Source organism: Nothobranchius furzeri, chromosome 14 (genome assembly GCF_043380555.1).
Source record: "Nothobranchius furzeri strain GRZ-AD chromosome 14, NfurGRZ-RIMD1, whole genome shotgun sequence".
NCBI classification, from domain to species: Eukaryota; Metazoa; Chordata; class Actinopteri; order Cyprinodontiformes; family Nothobranchiidae; genus Nothobranchius; species Nothobranchius furzeri.
The window spans coordinates 27,910,760-27,932,256 of NC_091754.1; the positions used below are offsets into that span (position 1 = coordinate 27,910,760).

The 21,497-nt window shown below is 43.0% G+C and overlaps 1 protein-coding gene across 23 annotated transcripts in view; it reads left to right on the top strand.

The window, feature by feature from the left end:
- Positions 1 to 21,497, top strand: part of mycbp2 (MYC binding protein 2) — a 65,436-nt gene that overhangs the window by 21,252 nt on the left and 22,687 nt on the right. For 9 of the 23 annotated variants that reach the window (XM_015966038.3, XM_015966041.3, XM_015966039.3 and 6 more), the window contains exons 15-52: positions 72 to 276; positions 375 to 520; positions 1,372 to 1,482; positions 1,791 to 1,895; positions 4,199 to 4,318; positions 4,453 to 4,534; positions 4,662 to 4,779; positions 4,882 to 5,240; positions 5,351 to 5,523; positions 5,617 to 5,742; positions 5,949 to 6,076; positions 8,400 to 8,491; positions 8,588 to 8,722; positions 8,961 to 9,044; positions 9,115 to 9,211; positions 9,294 to 9,486; positions 9,688 to 9,962; positions 10,062 to 10,283; positions 10,395 to 10,586; positions 11,066 to 11,272; positions 11,352 to 11,489; positions 11,604 to 11,782; positions 11,864 to 12,006; positions 12,092 to 12,192; positions 12,281 to 12,499; positions 12,595 to 12,817; positions 12,954 to 13,072; positions 13,757 to 13,844; positions 13,940 to 13,989; positions 14,096 to 14,268; positions 14,369 to 14,513; positions 14,606 to 14,812; positions 15,065 to 15,120; positions 15,196 to 15,311; positions 15,429 to 15,526; positions 16,084 to 16,200; positions 18,200 to 18,340; positions 19,352 to 19,429. In XM_015966038.3, the coding sequence (XP_015821524.1) occupies positions 72 to 276; positions 375 to 520; positions 1,372 to 1,482; positions 1,791 to 1,895; positions 4,199 to 4,318; positions 4,453 to 4,534; positions 4,662 to 4,779; positions 4,882 to 5,240; positions 5,351 to 5,523; positions 5,617 to 5,742; positions 5,949 to 6,076; positions 8,400 to 8,491; positions 8,588 to 8,722; positions 8,961 to 9,044; positions 9,115 to 9,211; positions 9,294 to 9,486; positions 9,688 to 9,962; positions 10,062 to 10,283; positions 10,395 to 10,586; positions 11,066 to 11,272; positions 11,352 to 11,489; positions 11,604 to 11,782; positions 11,864 to 12,006; positions 12,092 to 12,192; positions 12,281 to 12,499; positions 12,595 to 12,817; positions 12,954 to 13,072; positions 13,757 to 13,844; positions 13,940 to 13,989; positions 14,096 to 14,268; positions 14,369 to 14,513; positions 14,606 to 14,812; positions 15,065 to 15,120; positions 15,196 to 15,311; positions 15,429 to 15,526; positions 16,084 to 16,200; positions 18,200 to 18,340; positions 19,352 to 19,429 (5,561 nt within the window). The remainder of the gene's footprint in view (positions 1 to 71; positions 277 to 374; positions 521 to 1,371; positions 1,483 to 1,790; positions 1,896 to 4,198; positions 4,319 to 4,452; positions 4,535 to 4,661; positions 4,780 to 4,881; positions 5,241 to 5,350; positions 5,524 to 5,616; positions 5,743 to 5,948; positions 6,077 to 8,399; positions 8,492 to 8,587; positions 8,723 to 8,960; positions 9,045 to 9,114; positions 9,212 to 9,293; positions 9,487 to 9,687; positions 9,963 to 10,061; positions 10,284 to 10,394; positions 10,587 to 11,065; positions 11,273 to 11,351; positions 11,490 to 11,603; positions 11,783 to 11,863; positions 12,007 to 12,091; positions 12,193 to 12,280; positions 12,500 to 12,594; positions 12,818 to 12,953; positions 13,073 to 13,756; positions 13,845 to 13,939; positions 13,990 to 14,095; positions 14,269 to 14,368; positions 14,514 to 14,605; positions 14,813 to 15,064; positions 15,121 to 15,195; positions 15,312 to 15,428; positions 15,527 to 16,083; positions 16,201 to 18,199; positions 18,341 to 19,351; positions 19,430 to 21,497) is intronic. The other 14 variants (XM_015966044.3, XM_015966057.3, XM_015966059.3 and 11 more) reach the window with 9 other exon arrangements.

Sequence of the window (21,497 nt, forward strand, 5' to 3'; positions counted from 1 at the left end):
ATTCAGTTGTTTTCATTTACTTATTGCACATGAGATTTGTGATTTTGACAGTCTTACTGCTTTTATTGCAGCATTTGGTGTCGAGAACATGGCCACAGCTATGGATGAGGACTTGGAGGATGAGCTAGAGGAGAAGGAAGAGAAGAGCATGATGTGCCAGCCTGGCATGCACAAGTGGAAGCTGGACCAGTGCATGGTGTGCACTGTGTGTGGAGACTGCACCGGCTACGGCGCCAGTTGTGTCAGCAGCGGGCGGCCGGACCGAGTTCCAGGAGGGTAAGTCACAAAAAACTTGTACGGTTGGAGCGTTGGTTTTACTTAATATTGTGGTGGAGTTTTAAATATTTTTTGTCCTTTTATCTTGTGTCGACCAGCATCTGTGGCTGCGGGTCCGGAGAGTCTGGCTGCTCGGCGTGTGGTTGTTGCAAAGCTTGTGCCAGGGAGCTCGATGGCCAAGAGGCCAGGCAGAGAGGTATCTTTGATGCTGTGAAGGAGATGATTCCACTGGATCTGCTGCTAGGTATTGGCTAATTAACATCATTTGACTTTAAACTCATTATTATTATTATTATTATTATTATTATTATTGGGCAGTAATAAATCTAATCTGAGTATTTGGAGTCAACACCATTCAAGATAATCACTAAAGTATTAAACAAGAAGTGCAAATGGATGTTAATGTTGAAGAAAATGTTTTTCTTCTACTATAAAAAGAAAGAACGTAACCATAGTTACATGCCTGATGGGCCTCGGTGATCCACCGTCTTCAGCATCTCTGATTTCTAAAGGAGCACTCAGACACACAGAGATGGTTTAGTGTGATTTATGTAATTCTCCATCAGGGTAAACATGAACAGACATGTTTATGGCGCTGGGCTCTAAAACTACAGATTGCTGTTTTGATAATCGAAGATGAATTTTTATGATATCTGCAAATCACTTTGTGGTTTGGAATTTCATTCTGCGTCTTTCCCAGGCTGAAGCTCATGGAGGTCTAATGGTGGCACCCCCCCACCCCCACCCCTCATAAAATGCTCACTTTTAGTTTCCATCTGATTTTTGCTCCAATCTTTTAGTTTTTCTGGATCACCTCTCATAATGATAAATCACCTGCATGTTAACGTGAATGTGAATGTGTGATACTCCACAACTGGCCAGTGATTCTAAGCTATGCTAGCACATGCTAATGCCACACAGATTGCTGTCTTGTACCTGAACACTGTATTTCACGCTCTGGTCATTCTGTGTAAGAGCACTCTGTTACATCCCTCCATCACTCATTGATGTTTGTCTTGTTCTGCTCTGCTTCATCCTCCCTTCTCCTTTATCCCGTTTGGGGCGGCCTGTACCTGCGGCCTTTTATGTTTTCAGCTGTGCCTGTCCCTCCCCCTCCAGGAGTGAACATCGAAGAGCACATTCAGATCCGCCAGGAGGAGAAACGCCAGAGAATCAACCGCCGGCATAGGCTGGAGGAGGGAAGAGGTACGGGTCAAAGCCAGAGAGAATCTGGTTGTGGGTGGACTTTTCTGCAGTGAGGATGTCTTTGATGGACTGTCTCTGATTGGATGGATGGAAGGAAGAAAGTGAAATAACAACCAATACTGTAGTGTTCTAGTTTCAGTTTACATTCAGGTGTGCGTTTGTATGTTGTGCCTTGGTGACTTACCTCCTGCGTGTGTCTACACTTTGTGTGTGTGTGTGTGTGTGTGTTGTAGTGATGTAGTATTACCATGTATGCTTTCCCATTTGTGAGCATTGTGCATGCATGTGAAAGTTTTTTTCTCCCCCAGGCCCCCTTGTTTTTCCTGGTCCCGTTTTTATGAACCAGCGTGAGCAGGCCCTAGCCAGAATTAGACCCCTTCAGGCACTAAGGCATAAACGGGACAAGCACAAAGGTACTATGGTCTTCACTAATTCAGTGGGTGTAGAGACACCCCTTTGACCCGTCTCCTAATCTGGCTGTCCCGTCCACCTCCTCTGTCACTTTCTGAAGGAAGGACACTTATGTCTTGACCGGGTTTCGTGGTAACAAAGCCTGCTGGCACGGACGACTCCTAGCAGGATGATGATACGTGTGGACAAAGCTGATCTAAACATCTGATTTGTTATGATTTCCTAGTTTACTGAGCTTTAATCATTACTGTAGTGACCCAGCTCTGACCCCTATTGTTTGCAGACATGAGTAGAAATCGATGTGCTTGGCAGAACCGGGCTTGTCACCAAACCCATCACTGCTTGCCACTTTATAGCTGCAGAATCACAAGCAGACAGAACAGGGACATGGAAGGGACATAATGATGGATGTGTTGATGGACTCAGGAGGTGGGGTTACAGTTGTTGGTGACAGATAAGACATTTCCAAAATGGTGGTGAGTCTCAGAGCCTCACACTCTTCTTCAGAAATTGTGCAAAACAAATGTCTGAGTCCTTGTGCCATTCATATCAGTTCAGTGGTTCGTGCTGAGAATTCAAAGATTATCACCGGTGTTTGTGTGTCCAACAGTCACGGCCCAGTTGGTTACTGGCTTTAGATACCAGAAAACCTTCGGGTCCTTATCAGCTAGTTACTGTAGGAGCAAAGCTTGTCTAATTATTTCTAGCCCATTAAAGCAAATCTACAGAACAAGCTAGCTTTTGAACGCGGTCGCAGAAAGCTCACCCCTCTCCTCATGTATCTTCCCCCTGGCCACGTCTGCTGGAACCAAAATTTAACATTGTTGGGGGAAACGAGGTAGCGCTAAACACCAGTTGCTGTTAGTGACTTCAGATGTGGAGAGAACCTCTCACAGCAGTGGTGTTCTGTTGCTAAATACACAAGTGCGTAACGAACAGAGGACCCAGGGAGCTGCTGGGATTGGGTGAGACCGACAACCGGGTCGTCCAATCATTGCTTTAGGTCTGAGCCGTGTTATTGGTGGAGGTTTTTAGAAAAATGCGAGAGAACCACTTTGTTAACGTGTTTTCTTTTTTTTTTAATCTTCATAATGTATTTAAAGCTATACTATGTTAAACATAGTTTAAAATGTTTTAAGAGAACTTATTTTCCAATTTGCTATTGCAGCTTTAATCTCTGAATCTGCACCCTTGTGATAATTATTCTCTAAAGAAAATAATGATTCTGTAATCAGAAAATGTCAAAGACACATGCAGTTTGTTATTACAAGAAAAAATCCTTCAGTCTGATTTTGATGCCTTTTTTATCTTTGCACTGGAAACAATCCTCTGTAATAAGTGGATTTCTGGTTTTTCTACGTAGAGCGAAGTTGTTCTATTTTGCTGAAAAACATCTGATTGTTTTTTTAACATTTCATAAAGGAACAACATTTTCACACTCATGAATGCACACTTTGGTGTGAGGAAAATAGATGGTCTTGTTTTAGACTTCAGTAACTTTTATATGACCAGTGTGTTTAATTCAAAGTTACTGTGGATTATTAAATTAAATTAAATCAGTTCCTCAATATCATTGTCACTTTTTACAAAATACAGCAAACTTAGAAAGTGCGTCTGACTCTGGGGCACGAGATGCAACGAGACTGGAATCATAACTAGATTATGATAATTTAGCTCTGGTTTAATTAAGGTAACTGTTGCATTTAATAGGAACTTTCGAGGCATGATTGGATAAAAACTGTAAGATGGTAAAGGTACTTATTTAGAAAATCACTTTCCTTGTTTTTATGCTTTTGTTTCTGATTAATATGAGCAGAAAAACAATCTACAACCATAATAGAACCCTGTAACTGTGTTTCTGTCAGTTCAGGCCTCAGATCTGCAGGTTGTGGTTTTACAGACCCAGTCTGGGGTAGACCTGTTCAGATCCCCCTTCTCCACCAGCTTCTGAAGTCCATACCCAAGAGGGTTTCCCTCTCAGAACAGAAGCATGGAGCATTGATGGTGCTCTGTCCTCTCAAGTGGAACCTCATGTCTGATTTCTTAGAGATAAATGTCAGAAAGTAAAGTTGGCCGTTTCTGCATAAGTTGTTCGTTAATCCGTATCTGAACTGGTTACCTAAAGACCTTTATACTGCAGAGGTGTTAGGTTCTGATTTCTGTTTCAGCATGTTTTCCCTTTTCTTCTCGTTTTCTGCTTAATCCTCCTTTTTCTCCAGCTCTGTTTCTGAGGACTTTGCAGAGAGTCCCAATCTCCGTCTGCTGTGCCTTCCTAAATGTGCCGACTGTTTTGTTTGCCTTGTAGATGGAAGCAGTGAACGTGGAGAGAAGGACGCCAGCAAAATCACCACCTACCCTCCAGGGGCCGTGAGGTTTGACTGTGAGCTTCGAGCTGTTCAAGTCAGCTGTGGATTTCACCACTCGGGTAGCTACTTTTCCCTCATGGCTGCCTCTGCTTATTGGCTAGGATGCCGTCTCTAGCTGTTTCTTTTTGAATGATTAAAATTACAATATTATAACCAGTTTGAGCCAAACCCATGACTCCTGTTGATATTCCAGTGGTGCTGATGGAGAACGGAGATGTCTACACCTTTGGTTATGGCCAACACGGACAACTTGGACATGGAGATGTCAACTCCAGGTATTGAATCTGTTAAACCTTTTAATCTGAGTGTTTTACTTATATTTATAATTTATAAAACAGGTGTTGGTAAATGAAATGTTTTTTGAACACACTTCTCTCTCAAACCAACACTTCTACCTTCCAGGGGCTCTCCAACTCTTGTGCAGGCCCTTCCGGGGCCAAGTGTCCAGGTGACAGCAGGCAGTAACCACACAGCGGTCCTCCTAATGGATGGGCAGGTCTTCACATTTGGCAGCTTCTCGGTGAGAAATATGTTGCGATATAGTTTCCCGGCAATAGCTTTTTCAGTGAGTGCACATTTTGTTTTACCTTTCAGTCTAATGGTCTGCTTGTTTACTCTCCAGAAAGGGCAGCTGGGCAGGCCCATCCTGGACATGCCCTACTGGAATGCCAAGCCGTCACCTATGCCCAATATCGGTGCCAAATATGGACGAAAGGCTACCTGGATCGGCGCCAGCGGAGACCAGACATTCCTGCGGATTGACGAGGCTCTTATTAACTCCCATGTTCTTGCTACTTCAGAGATCTTTGCCAGCAAACACATCATTGGGCTGGTGCCCTCCTCTGTGTCGGAGCCACCTCCATTTAAATGCTTGCTCATCAACAAAATGGATGGAAGCTGCAGGACTTTCAATGATTCTGAGCAGGAGGACCTGCAGGGCTTTGGCCTTTGTCTGGACCCAGTTTATGATGTCATATGGAGGTAAATACCAGGACAAGTTTAATGCGTTTAACCTTTAACACCACAAAGAAAGAAATGCTTAACTTTCAAATGTATATAGTCAGTAACGGTGCATGGGATCTACCTTCCAGGTTCCTGCCTGCCTCTACGGAGATGTGGTGCTACAACGCGGTCATTGCTGATGCTAGGATTCCTTCTGCAACTGATCTACAAGCTCGCTGTAGCATCCTCAGTCCAGAGCTGGCACTGCCCTCAGGATCACATGCAACCACCACTCGCTCTCATGGAGCCCTGCACATCCTTGGTAATCCTTAGCACTTGTCATTTGCTGCTACCGAAAAGTTTATGTGCCTCATTCAGTAGACAATTTTAAAATTTATTTTTTTTATCTTTTTAGGTTGCCTTGACACATTGGCAGCCATGCAGGAGCTAAAAATGGGTGTAACCAGTGCAGAAGAAGAGACCCAGGCAGTGATGAAGGTCTACTCCAAGGAGGACTACAGCGTCGTCAACCGCTTTGAGAGTAAGATGTTCTACACGTAATAAAGGGGTGGAACATGTGCGGGTATTGCATGACCCCATTAATAAGATGATACTTCATTGCTTATATTAAAACGATGAGTCTTTGTGTGAGTGATGCAACTCACATGAACTTATTACCTTGCTTATGAAACCACCACATGAAGCATCACAACGGCTGAATGTTGATTCCATGCGTGGTGCTTACAGGCCACGGTGGTGGTTGGGGCTACTCGGCCCACTCTGTGGAGGCTATCCGCTTCTGTGCTGATGCAGACATCCTGCTGGGAGGGTTGGGCCTCTTTGGGGGGCGGGGGGAGTACACCGCCAAGATCAAGGTGACGAAACCTCTTTCTCTTCTTTGCTGCAGCAGGTTTATCTTGACTGCTGCGATTGTTGGATTGTTGTATAAAAATATTCTTCTTTTTGTTGTTGTTATATGAATACCTATTATTATATTTATTAAAATACAGTGGTCCCTCGTTTATCGCGGGGCTTATGCTCTAAAAATAACCACAAAAAGTGAATTCCACAAATTAGCCAGCTTTTTTTTTTTTTTTTACAATTATTATAGAGGCTTAAATGCTGTAAAAAAACCCTCACTACTCTTTATACGCTTTTCTCAGATGGTTACCGTAAATCCTCTAATACAGGCCCGGGCCTGTATTTTACTCAAGCTCATCAAGCTCCAGGCCTTTATTGGAAGGAGGGCCAGAATTAGAGGCAGGCCTCAATTTCTATTTGAGCAAAATGAACTAATGGTTCGCTGGAGTTTTTGACAATTAAAATTGCGCCCACATGTTCTAACATCTCTTTTAACAACGGTAGTTTCTGCATCCTACTTCGGTCCTCTCCCCCTGCGCAGCAGCAGCAAACTGATGCGCCTGCAGCCTCTCGGAGTTCCTGCTGCTCTAGACATTAAAATCATTATTTCATTTTCTGTTCCTCACTTCTGATGACCTTCAATGGTGTCTGTTTGTTGCATCCACCAGGTACAAAAACTAACTTGTTTTTATTTGACTATTTTTCTGTCCTGCCTGTTTATTATCTTCCTGCATCTCCTCTCAATCCTAAAGAAAAACTGCTACCTGGGTTCATATATATTCACCTCATGAGTTACCTTTGAACTGCAGTTCTAAAAGATCTACCGACCGCAAAAACAGCGGAGTACGCGCTGCTCGCCGGCCGCATCAGTGAGGTGCATCAGCGGAGGACAAGGTGATGCACCCCACTCCACAGCAGCGAAACGCATCAGGCCCAAATAAAAGAATAAAAGACAGAAAACATAAAAGGAAATGAGCCGACATGAACGATCGCGTGTTAAATTAGTTTTTGAGGTGGCAAGACCTAATTTGATAATGTTACTGTGGCCGTGCTCAGGACGCAGATGTCTGGAGCGCGTCAACAATCAGAGCTTTGCATGCGCAAGCTGGTTAAGGTTAGGATGGAGGTGAGGGGAATGTTAAATTGCAAGAGGGTGAAGGTTACAATTTGGTTAAATGTCCGTTTTACGGCGGGTGTCAGTACCGACGCTCTGGCACAGCGCGTTGCCTCCCGACGCGCAGGAGCTTGTCACCTGCTGACAGCAGACTGCTGTCTTTTCCGTGGACTGCATCTTGCCGGTCATTATCACGTGACAGCGACTAGTCGATGACAGGCATAAAAAGTCACTATAGAGCGGTGAAGTCGACTAGTGACTAGTTCATACAACCCCTGCTACTGCTCCCCAGAGTGTTCTGCAGCATAATCAGCACGTTCTCTTTGAACTTGATATCAAATTTTTGCCTCCTCTTCGTCTCCGCACGGTTTAAGTTACCCTCGCGGTCTATCACTGGCAAATCAAAAGTGAGACGGATGACACAACCGCCCCCCCGTGGTACTTGCTTGTTACCACATTCCACCCGGCCACAATAAAAAACCGGCCATTATTCACCTCCGCCGACTCCGACACCGGCCAGAATGTGATACCCGGCCGTTAAATGAATATAGGCCAATATTAGAGGATTTACGGTATTAATATTTTCAAACGTTTCCCTTGTTTAACTCCCATTCCCTGATCATGACACAGAACACAGTGTGCTGTAAAAAATGTATGCAAAATTGTACTAAAGGTAAGAATTGTTTTCAGGCGTATTTATTAGTTTTCCCTTAACTAATTAACTAAACTGAGCTGCCTGAATGTTTTTCCTCACAAAAACACAACTAGAACCCAGAAAGCGAATGCCTCTGCTCGCTGCTACCACTGTAATTTTTAAAACCAGGAGAAACTCCGGACGTGTACTTGCCAAACCTTTCAGATGGTCACATTTAATGCTCCTCCACCCAGCCGTGGACATTTTTTGCTTCAGACATAAATTGTTCAACTGTTACCGGCATATGTGTTTAACATTAGCGTGTTCATTTATTCTTTTCTCGTCTAGTCCTGCCTGTCCCAGTTACTGATTGGTTCTTTTTTCCATTCGCTTATCTTTCCCATTTTCTGACTGGATTTTCGTTAGTGCCAATTGTCATTGTTGCCTTTTATTTATCAACGGAAAAATCCGCGAAGCTGCAAAGGGTGAGCCGCGTTATAACGAGGGACTACTGTACAAAATATATATTTTTGAAATTGTTATCGATAAATGTTTGGATTTACGTGAAAAAAAGTGTAATCTTGTATAGCTTTTTGAGTTGGGGCCTGACGGAGGGGACCACGAGACCGACGGTGACCTCCTAGCTGAGACCGATGTTCTAGCGTATGATTGTGCGGCCAGGTAAGGCTGCTTCTTTTTTAAAAATACGTTTTGCCTCCTAATTGCCTTTACTGATGTTTTCATTCATGTTATTGTTTCTTTTTCTTTTTTCTTCAGGGAGAAATACGCCATGATGTTTGATGAGCCGGTGCTGCTGCAGCTTGGATGGTGGTATGTGGCGTGGGCCCGGGTGTCTGGACCCAGCAGTGACTGTGGTTCCCATGGACAGGCAACCATCACCACTGATGATGGGTAAAATAGCGTTTCAATCCTAATAATCAATAGATAAGTGCTGCAGCAACACTGAGTCAGTCCAGAAGCTGCTGAGTTCCTCATCAGTTTTGCCTCCAGGATCATTTTAAACACTTCTGCCCTAAACCGATCCATGTGAAAATACCTCTTCTTTACATCAAAGCATATTTATACTGCGTGTGGAAGTAACATGTTTGTGAAAATCACTTTTTTAACATGTTTTGTGTCTTATTTACAGTGTGGTATTTCAGTTCAAGAGCTCTAAAAAGTCAAACAACGGTACAGATGTCAACGCCGGTCAGATACCTCAGCTGCTTTACAGGTAAGCACACTTAAATGCATGCAGTTGTTTTTCCTTATAAAGTCATTTCTAACTTTATTTTCTTAATTAGACTTCCTTCAAATGATGGCAATGCATCTAAAGGGAAGCAGCAGAGCAGCGAACCTGTCCACATCCTTAAACGCTCGTTTGCTCGTACCGTCTCAGTGGTCAGCTATCTGTGTTTTCCTGTTTTCTAACTAACCGTGCGTTTTATCTAAGTATTTCATATGACTAAATTTCTGTTTTCAGGAGTGTTTTGAGTCTCTGTTGAGTGTCCTTCACTGGAGCTGGACCACCCTGGTTCTGGGTGTTGAGGAGCTCCGAGGCCTGAAGGGTTTCCAGTACACAGCCACCCTGCTGGACCTGGAGAGGCTGCGCTTTGTCGGCACGTGCTGCCTCCGCCTGCTCCGGGTCTACATCTGTGAGATCTTCCCTATTGCTGGTAGGAGAGCACAACATTTAAAGTGTTAACAAGGAAAATAGACTAATAATTAGCTTATTAAATATTGATTTAGACATAAATGTGTCCGTGTGTATTTATAAATTTTCCACATTGAGAGAGAATTTCACCACATAGTGTTTCTCCAGCTTTAAACAGTTATTATTATTTTTTTTTTTTACATTTCTGTTGTTTGATTTCCAGCCAGCACAAAGGCTGTGGTGGAGGAGTCCAGCAAGCTGGCGGAGTGTGTGGGAAAGACACGCAGCCTGCTGAAGAAGATCCTGTCAGAAGGCATGGACAACTGCCTGACTAAGCTGGATAATGACCCTCAGGGCTACCTGTCTCAGCCACTTACCTTGCTGGAAGCTGTGCTGCAGGAGTGCCACAACACCTTCACTGCTTGCTTTCACTCCTTTTACCCCACTCCAGCTCTTCAGTGGGCTTGTCTCTGCGATCTGCTCAACTGCCTAGACCAGGTAGGATGATGTCATTCTGCAGATGATGGTCCTTTAAAACCTCACAAAATGTTTTTGATGGATAGACACATGAAAGTTTCTTCTCTTCCTGTAAATCAGGACATTGCCGAGGCCAACTTCCGCACATCCAGCAGCCGACTGTTGGCAGCTGTAATGTCGGCTCTGTGCAACACCTCGGTGAAGCTGACCTCCATCCTGCCCATTGCATATGATGGAGAGGTGCTGCTGCGTTCACTGGTCAAACAAGTCAGCACGGAGAACGACTCTGCTCTGGCTCACCGCTTCCCCCTGCTCGTGGCCCATATGGAGAAACTGAGCCATGTGAGTTCAGTTGTGTGCAAGCTTTCCGCACCTCACACCCACCTTACTGATGTCTGGGGTCGGCTTTGGTCAGCATCAAAGAGTAGTGATGCTTTTGTCTTCCTGATTTAGACGGAGGAGAACCTGATGGGCATGACCAGTTTCCGGGAAGTCCTTGAGAAAATGCTGGTGATTGTGGTACTTCCAGTGCGAAAGAGCTTGAGGAAGGAAGTGGAGCTGTTCTCTCCTCATTTGGTGTCCAATACCTGCGGGTTGCTGGCCTCGATTGTCTCCGAGCTGACTGCATCGGCCATGGGCTCCGAGGTAACTTCACTCACAAAAAACGACCACCCGCCCAGCTCTCAGGGCCACAAACCCAGCCTGTCACTTCTGTTTTGTCCTTCTGGCATGCCAAGTCATTATGTGTTCGTGGCAGATGTTTCCCATCCTCCCTCACACTCACACCTCCTGTCATCATTTACTACAATCATGCACTGCAGTCAGGACTCCTGTTGCCATAGAAATGTCACCTGACAGCAGCCTCCACACCAGTTTTTTCTGCCCAGTCTATTGTCAAGGAAACAACTCTTCCTCCCCTGAGTACCTGATCAGGTCCCTCTAGAGCTGTGTCTGGCACTTTGCAGTCATAAAAAGTGTTTTAGTGTTTACCACATGCGTGCAGATTAGATTTACTTTTCTAACCAGTTCTTGTGGAGAACCAGTAGCTTTTGAAAGAAGGATAGATTTTTTTTATCTGTGGCTATATTGTAGCGTGGAGGTCATTTTTAAAATTTGTCCATCAGGTTGATGGTCTGAACTCGCTCCACTCTGTGAAAGCTTCTCCCAACCGCTTCACCAAAACGAGCCAGGGACGCAGCTGGAACACGGGCAACGGCTCCCCAGATGCCATCTGTCTAACGGTGGACAAGCCAGGCATCGTTCTGGTCGGCGTCTGTGTCTACGGGGGAGGGGGCATCCACGAGTATGAACTAGAGGTGCTTGCTGATGATGTAAGTGATCATAAATCTTTCTAGTTTTATTTCTTGGTTACTTTTTGTTAAAATAAACTTTTGTTCCGTCTTTCGTCAGGCACAGACGGAACACCCGGGCGACTCGGCACACTCTCACAGATGGACGTCTCTGGAGTTGGTGAAAGGCACCTACAGCACTGATGATTCTCCCAGTGATATAGCAGAAATTCGCCTGGATAAAGCTGTACCACTCAAGGTGTGTGAGCGTTCCACTAAGTCATGGATGTCTTTGTTATGATGCAAAAATCTGCATCTGTCGGCGTGGGTTGGATAATAAACATTTTCTGATCCATCTCTTGATCTATTGCAGGAAGGGGTCAAATACGCCGTCAGATTGCGTAACTACGGCAGCAGAACGGCTAACGGAGATGGAGGCATGACCACGGTACAGTGCTCTGATGGTGTATCGTTCACCTTTAGCACTTGCAGCTTGAGTAGCAATGGAACCAACCAGACCAGAGGTCAGATCCCACAGATTCTTTATTACAGGTAAGAGCCTGCCTTTTTAAATCTCATCTATGATATTTACTTAAAAAATGTAACTCGTGCTTTTCTTTCTCGCGGCCGAAGGAGCGAGTATGATGGGGACCTCCAGTCTCAGCTGCTCAGCAAAGCCAACGAGGAGGACAAAAACTGCAGCAGAGCTCTGTCTGTGGTCAGTGCTGTGGTCAGAGCTGCTAAGGACCTTCTTCACAGGGCATTTGCAGTTGATGGTAAGCACACTAATCAGACTATAAACACATTTAAGATTAAATGCATCTCATCAGTTTTTAATAATTCTTCCTTTCTTCTCTTCAGTGGATGACATTCCAGAGCTTTTAAGTTCCTCCAGCCTCTTCTCCATGCTCCTGCCCCACATTCTGGCTTACATCGGCCCTGTTGCTGCTTCTGTGCCCAAGGTAAGACCTGAAATGAGGACGGCGGGTCTTTTGTCGTTCACCAGTGTGACTCTTCCTTTGATAAAATGCTTCATGCTGGTTTTTCCAGGCTGCCGTCGAGGTCTTTGGGCTTGTTCAAGAGTTGCTACCTGCGGTCTCTGCCCTTAACCAAAAATATGCCCCACCCACATTCAACCCCAACCAGTCAACTGACAGCACCACCGGCAACCAGCCTGAGCAGGGCCTGTCGGCATGCACCACCTCGAACCACTACTCTGTGATTGAGAGCGATCATCCTTACAAACAAGCCGGTGTGACCCAGCACAGGGTACTGCTCCTTTTCATCTGTTTAAGAGGAACTAGCTTGACAAAAGGAACGTTTTTTGTTTGGGTTTGATTTGTCCTCGTGTAATCCGTCCTCAGGTATCATTTCCAGACTGTGTTCGTTGGACCACCATCGAGTTTGATCCACAGTGTGGCACTGCTCAACCAGAGGATGTGCTTCGTCTGCTCATCCCTAGCCGCACGCTGCACCTGTCCAACTTAGGAGGCAAACCTCTGATCCATGACACCATCAACACCTGGACTGAGCTCAAGAAGTTCTCAGGCTCCACGGGTTGGCCAACCACTGTTCTTGTCCTCCCAGGTAAGAAATTAACAACCTTGTGACTTTTATCACACATTTACTTCTGACAGAGTTCTGTAATGCAAAAAAAGTAGAATTAGTATCTTTTTATTTTTTAATCCATCATATTTTATCATTCTGTGTCCTTGTCTTTCAGGAAACGAAGTTCTCTTCTCTCTGGAAACAGCCTCAGATTATGTGAAAGATGAGAAAGCCTGCTTCTACGGCTTCAAGTGTGTAGCTATTGGATACGAATTTAATCCAGGTCCAGATGAGGTACGGACGCTCTTACAGAGACTTGAGTTGTTCTGTTTGGTAGAAAAATAGCAGATGGATGATGTCTAAAATAATCATTTATACTTTAAAGTAACACTAAATAGTTCTTCAGCTTTAAGCTAGATCTTAAACACTGATCTCAGTGATTGTTGAGTCAGAAACTTGACTAGTTTCATATTTGACACTACTCTGCAGCCCTCTGCTGGCCCGATACCGCACTTAACAGTTTTGTGGAGCTGGTAAGTGTTCAAGGGGGTGCTCTTATATATGCATTACGGCTGTTAGCCTTACTCTCTTACTTTTACTAACAGGCTCTGCCACGATGCCAGCAGAAAAACAAACTTCTTTTTCTTCTTCTTGTACTTTTTATTGACGAGCAGCAAACTGAAAAAGCTAACTGCACAGAAGATAGCTAATAGCCGTAATGCAGGTATAAGAGCGCCCCCTAGAACACCTACCCGCTCCACAAAACTGTACGTACAGTATCTGGTCAGCAGAGGGCTGCAGATTGGTGTCAAATATGAAACTGGTCGAGTTTCTAACTCGACAATCACTGAGATCAATGTTAAAGCTCTAGCTTCAAGTTAAAAAACAATTTAGTGTCACTTTAACAAGCTAAAATCTGCAATTCTGTCACCTGTTAAAGGTAGAAATTTACTTCCTGAGTTTGTTTTGACATTTCAGGGGATCATCCAGCTAGAAAAAGAGCTGGCGTTCCTCGGCAGCGTGTGCGCTGCAGCTCTGATGAAGAAGGATCTGGCCCTCCCTATTGGTAGAAACAACAGTGCATAAAAATGAACTGAGAATATTTGAAATATTTTTATTATTTTAAGAAACAAATCGTGTATTATAATTTTTCTGTTTCAGGCACTGAACTGGAAGAAGATCTTGAGATTCTTGAGGAAGCATCTCTTCAGGTGTGTGATGTGTTCAGTTATTCTGCATGTAAACATTTTTCTTTTAAGAAAAGTCAAAATAAAGCTCGGGCATTACCTAATCAGTCTCACCATTACTCTGATCCAGGTGTGTAAAGCCCACTCAGGGATTCTGGGGAAGGGTCTGGCCCTGTCCCACTCTCCTACCATCCTGGAAGCCTTGGAGGGGAATCTGCCTCTGCACCTCCAAACCAACGAACACTCTTTCCTCGAAGACTTCATCACCTGTGTAGCAAACTCAAGTGGAGGGCGTCTGGCCAGGTTCGTGTCACAGTAATGATCATTTTATGACAACCTTCTTGTTTTCATTATTTCTGATCAAACTCCCCACGTACTTCCTGTCTTTATGCGTTCCATCCAGATGGTTGCAGCCCGACTCCTACGCAGATCCTCAGAAGACGGCTCTGATTCTGAACAAGGATGATATACGCTGTGGATGGCCAGCCACTGTGGTCGTTCAGACTAAAGACCAGTATGGAGACGTGGTGCATGTTCCCAACATGAAGGTAAGAATAACGGTGTTGGTGCTTCTAAGTGCAAAAAATAGCTTGCTTTCAGACTTTTCTGATTTATTTATTTAATCTTTTTTTAACTCTAGGTGGAAGTGAAGGCAGTCCCTGTTTCCCAGAAGAAGTCAGTTCAGACTGATAATGTAAAGAAGCTGCAGAGACTACCTGGAAGCTCCTCCCCTTCTTCCTCTGGTCCAGACCTTACCTTCGGAGGTCTGCCGGTGCCTAAGCTGGAGGCCACATACGAGCCTGTGATTGTGAAAGAAGCACGATACATTGCCATCACCATGATGAAGGTCAGTGTGTATTGGTGGCTCTTCACTCACTTCTCTCTTTTTAGTTGTTAAATATTTAGTAAAATCACCAAACAGTGGTATTTTTTTTTATCATTCGGTCAGTTTAGGTAGAGTTTAAACATGTACTTGAAGCAAAAAGGAAATAATTGCTATTTAAGTAGGAGCTTGTGGAAATAATGAAGTGGACCAGGTTTTCATGATGGCCAGTACGTTTCTGTTCCTACCTTCACATGAACGGCGTTTCTCCTTCAGGCATATGAAAGTTACTCTTTTGAAGAGCTGCGCTTTGCTTCTCCAACCCCAAAGAGGTAAGCAGCTTCATGCAGAAGCCCAACATACATTCTGATGAGATGCAATCCGCTCACTGACGCTTCTCCATACAGGCCCAGTGAAAACATGTTAATCCGTGCCAACACTGATGGAACCTATAGCGCCAACTGGACTCCAGGGGCAGTCGGCCTCTATACCATCCACGTCACCATCGATGGCATTGAAATAGGTAGGCCTCCACAAGCCGCCACCTACAGGAACTTCCTGTGTTTTCTATGGGTGCAGAATACAATATTTTAAATATGTCACGAGCTTAGATGTAAAAGCTGAATTGTTTTTATTGAAGATGCCGGTTTGGAGGTAGAAGTCAAAGACCCCCCTAAAGGTATGATACCACCTGGAACTCAGATGGTCAAACCGAAGGCAGAACCTCAGCCTAGCAAGGTGAGTTTTTATTGAAACCTAAAATATTGAGGCAGTGTTTAGGTTTTAGTGTTTTGATTTACAGCAAGGTAAATGTTGCTATTGAATAAAGCTGCATTAGTCACTTCATAATGTGTCTTTGCTGTTTTCAGATGTGGAAAAAGGAAAATGATTTCCAATCCTGTTTTATATAAAAGTTTGTCAAAGAGAGTCGACCATTTTTGATTGTTAGACACTTTAAGAAGAGTTTAACTGAAAACATATTCATCATAATTTCTGCTAATTTCCTCAATTTTGCCATCTGTATGGGGGAAACAAGCAATGATGTGTGCTGTGTATCTTTTTATTCTGCTTTGGATCATTGGTTATTGAAAATTAACTTTATTCATCTTGTGCAACCAAAACCTGAGCTCGTAAAGTTTGTGTATTAGTTGACCTAACAGCAGGCTCTGTGTGGGTTCAAGCATGCTCTCTCCTACCGATGATGTGTCCTTTCTTTCTTTCTGATGCACTTTTTTTTCATTCTGTTCCCTGCTCTTACGGCTCATGGACTCTATCTCCATTTCTGCTTCTATCAGGTCCGCAAATTTGTGTCCAGGGACAGCGCAGGCCTCCGTGTGCGTAGTCACCCCTCCTTGCAGAGTGAACAGATAGGCACAGTGCATGTCAATGGCACCATCACTTTCACTGACGAGGTAATTGCCTGGAGACCGCTAGAATAATCCACGCTGGGGCGCGTTGATCCATTTTCTTGGTCTTTAGCTCACATGACACAAAATGTAATCATCTATTCAAATGTGGTCCTGCAGGGTCACTTCCCTGCATGTTTTAGCTCTTTCCTGCTCCAACACACCTGTTTCATTGATCGAATCACCTCTTCAGCATGTCCTCAAGCTCTTCAGAAGCTTGTTGGTTAAAACCAGGTGTGTTGTTGGCGCAGGTAAACAGAAAATATGCAGATGGTGGCCCTCAAGGACCTGGATTGAATAGTGAAAAAAAATGTAAATTTATATAACTTCTAATTAATTACAACCTCATTCCTTTGTTGCCTTTACGTTTTCTTGCTTCACATCCTCCTCCAAGGCAATCTGAAGCTGCATGAAAAGCTTTCGTGTAAATTCAAAGGAAATGATGCTTGAGCTCGATGGGCCCGATACTGGGTCCGAGCGCACTTCTGGTAACAAAGTCGTAACAAAAGCTTACCAAAAACATACTTAATATATTTACCAATATATGCAAACTGCACGCATATGTAACAGGAAGAGGCTCACCTAAATGATAGAATCCATGCTTTATACCACAACAACACAAAATACCAACAATAAGCGAGAATAATCCACTAACTGAAAAGCCCAAAAAAATCATGTGGACTACACAGATTGAGAAAAACACACAGTAGTGAGAATGCATTATGCTCCTATCCACAGGAGCCCAGACTCTCCTCTTTCCAACAGTATAAGTATCATTACTCCACGTGTAAAACTGATCAAAAAGATCAAAATAACGCCAATTTCGTGATGTCCAAAGCACACATTTATTCTTACCTTTGCTGTTTTACTATCATAATCCAGTCGTTTTTTGTCCCAATCGTCAAACAGAGCTGATCAATGACTGCTTTGGGCTGCTTTTACCTGCTGGAGAAACTTTACAACTCTCCGAAGCCAAGTTCAATCATTTCCTGGTTTACTACGATTCTCCTTCTGTGATTAGTTTACGTAACCCAGCCGAAAAAACTCAACAGCAAGTGATTCTGTTGGCTGAGAGGTTCCACTCCAGGGTGGAACCACCAAAACAGTCCAGTGGGATCCTCAGAAAAACTCACGTGTAATGGAGCTTCTGCCAATGCCCGTGGCGCACGGATTCAAAAATGTTCTAAATACTTTGTCACAGAATGACTTTACAATGTTATCAAAGATAACAAACAAGTTAGTGGAAGAAAGAGTAATCCAGATACACTTGGCACAGATGTACCATTAGAGACCTCGCCTTAAGTGTCTGTATATAAATCTCTGTTAAACTGCTGTTCTTCACTTTATCAAACTCAAACTTTGTACAGTTATTGTCAAGATGTAGGACTATGAATTTATTAAAGTTTGAAGCTTCTGCTGCATTATTTCATAAGAGGTATTCATCCAGAAATAAAACATTTTCAGGTGGTAAAGCAAAAATAATCTTTTTTTTACTATAGAATAGAATAGAAACACTTTATTGTCTGACACCAAGCGGTTACAGAAATTTGTCTTTCAACAGGGTTCATCATCATCCACCTATGCTAATGTTCCATTTATACTTAATCAATGATACATATACTAATAATTACACATCTCAACAAATTCCACAGAATTTTACTGTAAAATTAGACCAGAAGCAATCAAATATTCCTTGTGGTTACAGAAATATACTCTTTAAAGTGTGGACATGTCATTTTCAAGCAGATTTATCTAAAAAAGGTCTAGGAGGTTTAAACTGCATGATTCTTTTAATACTATATTTTCAAATGCGCACAATATTTGCTCGTTTTATAACTCTAGGCACAAATATTCCTTATTTGCATCCCACTGTTACACCTGCCCTTATCTTTGTAACAGCTTTCCTGCAGCCTCAGAGGTGTCAGAAGTGTGGAGGCTCTCTCTCTGTTCCCTCAGTAACAAGGCAACATGGCTGTGCTCTACTCTGTTGCTTGTTTTCCCTCAGATCCACAATGATGATGGTGTTTGGCTCAGGCTCAATGATGAAACAGTAAAGAAGTATGTTCCCAGCATGAATGGTTACACAGAAGCCTGGTGCCTCTCTTTTAATCAGCACCTGGGCAGGAACCTACTGGTCCCAGCAGAAGTAAGTAGAAGGCAGCCCTCTGAGTAGTTTGATGCAACCTAATATTAAGTCCAGCTTTTAAGCACTCAACACCACAAATGTCCTTGCAGCATGGTAAAATCATCAGATCTGAGTGTAAATGTTGGGGTGTACTCTTGCATGGAGTATCTGAGCAGCACTGAGTATGAAACAGTTACTAACTCACTTTGCAAGGCAGTAGCAGCTGAAACTGTGCATGCATTAACTCATGTCCAGGCAGAACGTTAATTTTCTCATTTTGTGTTTAGCTGACCACTTTAGCTGTTCATTTAGCCTGGTAGTATATTGTTGTAGTGCATTAAAGTGAACCCCCAATGCAGGGATTGACTTATATGGTGAAATGTAAGAGATTAAATCACTAACCTGTGGTTTGCTTGGCTAATTCATGCTCACAGTTTGCACAAACGAGCGTATCGTAACAAGAGTGTAAACCACATTTTGCTCCATGCTACAAAAACCAAATGACAACATCTGCTACTATGCAAAAAATGAAGAATGCATCAAAGTGAAACATCCAAATAATTTTCTGTCATGAAGAACAAAACTGATCCACAAAAGGACCACTGCACACTCCACCTCTGCATTGGGATGCTTTAGGTACTCAGAGGTTTCTCAGTGTGAACAGCATGACACACCACATCATCCAAGTGGGGAATTTTTTTGGAAGTGTGATATTCATCTATACGATCTTTTATCTTTGATTTTTAATATATTACTCCAAGGTGTTTGGAGTGAACTTCTCCTGATACAAACGTTCCACAGGCGTTCAGTCATTTTTTTGGGCCCTTTTTATCAAAGCTCCACAACTAATCAGCCCGTCTGGCCTCAGTCACAGTGTTCCGTTCTTCCTTAGTTTATCAAAAACTCCTCCCCCTCCCTGAAAATCAAGAAGGAACAATTTCTTCCAAAAAAATAAATGCACCTCTCCCACTTTTTCCTTCCTGGAATCGTCTCTTCGTTTATTGTTTCCTGACTCTCTCACGATTTGCTCAGAATGTCTTTAACGCTAGCCAAGGAGTCAGGGATATCGCCTTTTTGTCATGGACCCCCTTAACTATATTCCCACCAAAGGTGAGTTGTATGAACGAGGGATGAGTAGTTTGACTGCCCCACAGCTAATCATCCATCTGTTGATCTTCCTTTCACCTTGAACCCTTTGTGACTATGTTGTTTCCTCAGAAGAAGTCAACCATAGCTGCATGGTTGTCTGTACATTGACAATATGGGTCACCAGCCAGTCCTGCCCCTGTAAACCTCTGCAATGATCACATTAGATGCTGGATAAAATACTGTTAACAATTGTTTGTTGCATGGGTTTCTGGAACTAATGCATGAGGTCTTGTTTGAAAGGCTTTTTATCTGCAGTGCAGTTTCCATGTGTGTCATAGCATGCCTCCCTTTAGACTTTGTACAAATAATTAATTGTGCATTCTGTTTAATTAGAATAGACCCATTGTCATTTTTGTCTAACTGAAATGACTTCTTTGTAGATTTTAATGTTTATTTTTAGTTTAGTTTATTTTTAGTGCATACAGACTAGTTCACAGTAGACGTGCTTTTGAAATGTGGTGATTGAAAAAATATGAATTTTTTCTGTTTGCTCATACTGCTGTTGGCGATGAAAATGTCCATTTGTGATAAGGTTTTTATAACTGGCTGCACAGTTTTGGCCTAATATTTTGTCAACAATTACAGTCGGGGTAAAACATGGTTACTGATTTTGCCCATTAACAAAAATGTGTTGACTGCATAGGGAGCCTAAGTATCCTCCCTTTCCAATCAGCTCATGGATCCCCGGAAGAACAAAAAAGTGAGTGCAAGTCAATGAGTTATTTTCTAATCCACTTTGCCTTACGCCTTGAATCACACGTGTTGTACAGTACTTCAATTTAAATAGAAAACAATGACGTGTGTTTCGACCACGCCCGTCACAGACTTTGAGATTTATCAGCTTGTAAAAATTCATAATTCCTATGAGTACTAATCAGATGTTGGTATGTTGCATATATGACGTCACCACAGAATCTCGTACCTCCTAGCATAGCTGCTACTTACCACATGGCATGATTTATGGTGGTTCTTTCCTCCTAAAGGACGGATTTGAAGTTTGCTGAACTTGCAGACATTTTTCTCTGTGCTTCTCCGTGTCTGGTTCAATGATATCAGTGTGGGGATGCGCATTTGTAGTCTTGGAAGTTTTTTCACACAAAACCTAAAATAACTTTAGCCCCCATTTGAAAATAAATGCTGTCTTTGCATCAGAATGTGTCTTTAAAAATCACGGGAATTAGAAAATAGCGTTTTTAGCGCCATTGACTTGCATTCATTTGTTCGTTCTTACGAGGACCCATGGTCCAGAAGTATACCATTAAAAATTATAATTTTAATGGTAGGTTTATTTGAACGATGAGAGACAGAAAAAAAATCAAAGAATCTAGAAAAAAACATTTAAAAAATGTTGTAAATCAATTAACATTTTTATTAATGAAATAAGTATTTGATCCCTTTGCAAAACTTGGCTGAGGACTTGGTGGCTAATCTTTTGTTGGAAATCACAGTTGTCAGGCATGTCTTGTAGTTGGCCACACATTTTGCATATATCTCAGGGGGGATTTTTTCCCACTCCTCTTTGCAGATCCTCTCCAAGTCATCAATGTTTGATGGCTGATGTTTGGCAATGCTAACCTTCAGCTTCCCTCACAAATGAAGGTCTAGAGGTCGACTAGGCCATTGCAAGACCTTAACATTCTTGTTCTTGAGCCAATCCTTTGTTGCCTTGGCTCTGTGTTTTGGACCATTGTCATGTTAGAACTCCCACCCAAGACCAACTGTCAATGCCCTGGCTTAGGGAAGAGGGTTCTCACTCAAGAATTGATGGTACGTGGTCCTATCCATCCTTTTTTTGTGGTGCAATTTTCCTCTTGGCAGAAAAACACCCCAAAGCATGTTTCCACCTCCATTTTTGACAATGGGGACAGTGTTCTTGGAGTCATAGGCAGCATTCGTCCTTCTCCAAACATAATGAGTTGAGTTGATGCCAAACAGTTTTATTGTAAATTCATCTGACTGCAACATTTACTGTATGTCCAGTAGTAGAGGTCGATAGATATTGGTTTTTCTATTGCCGATACCAATGACG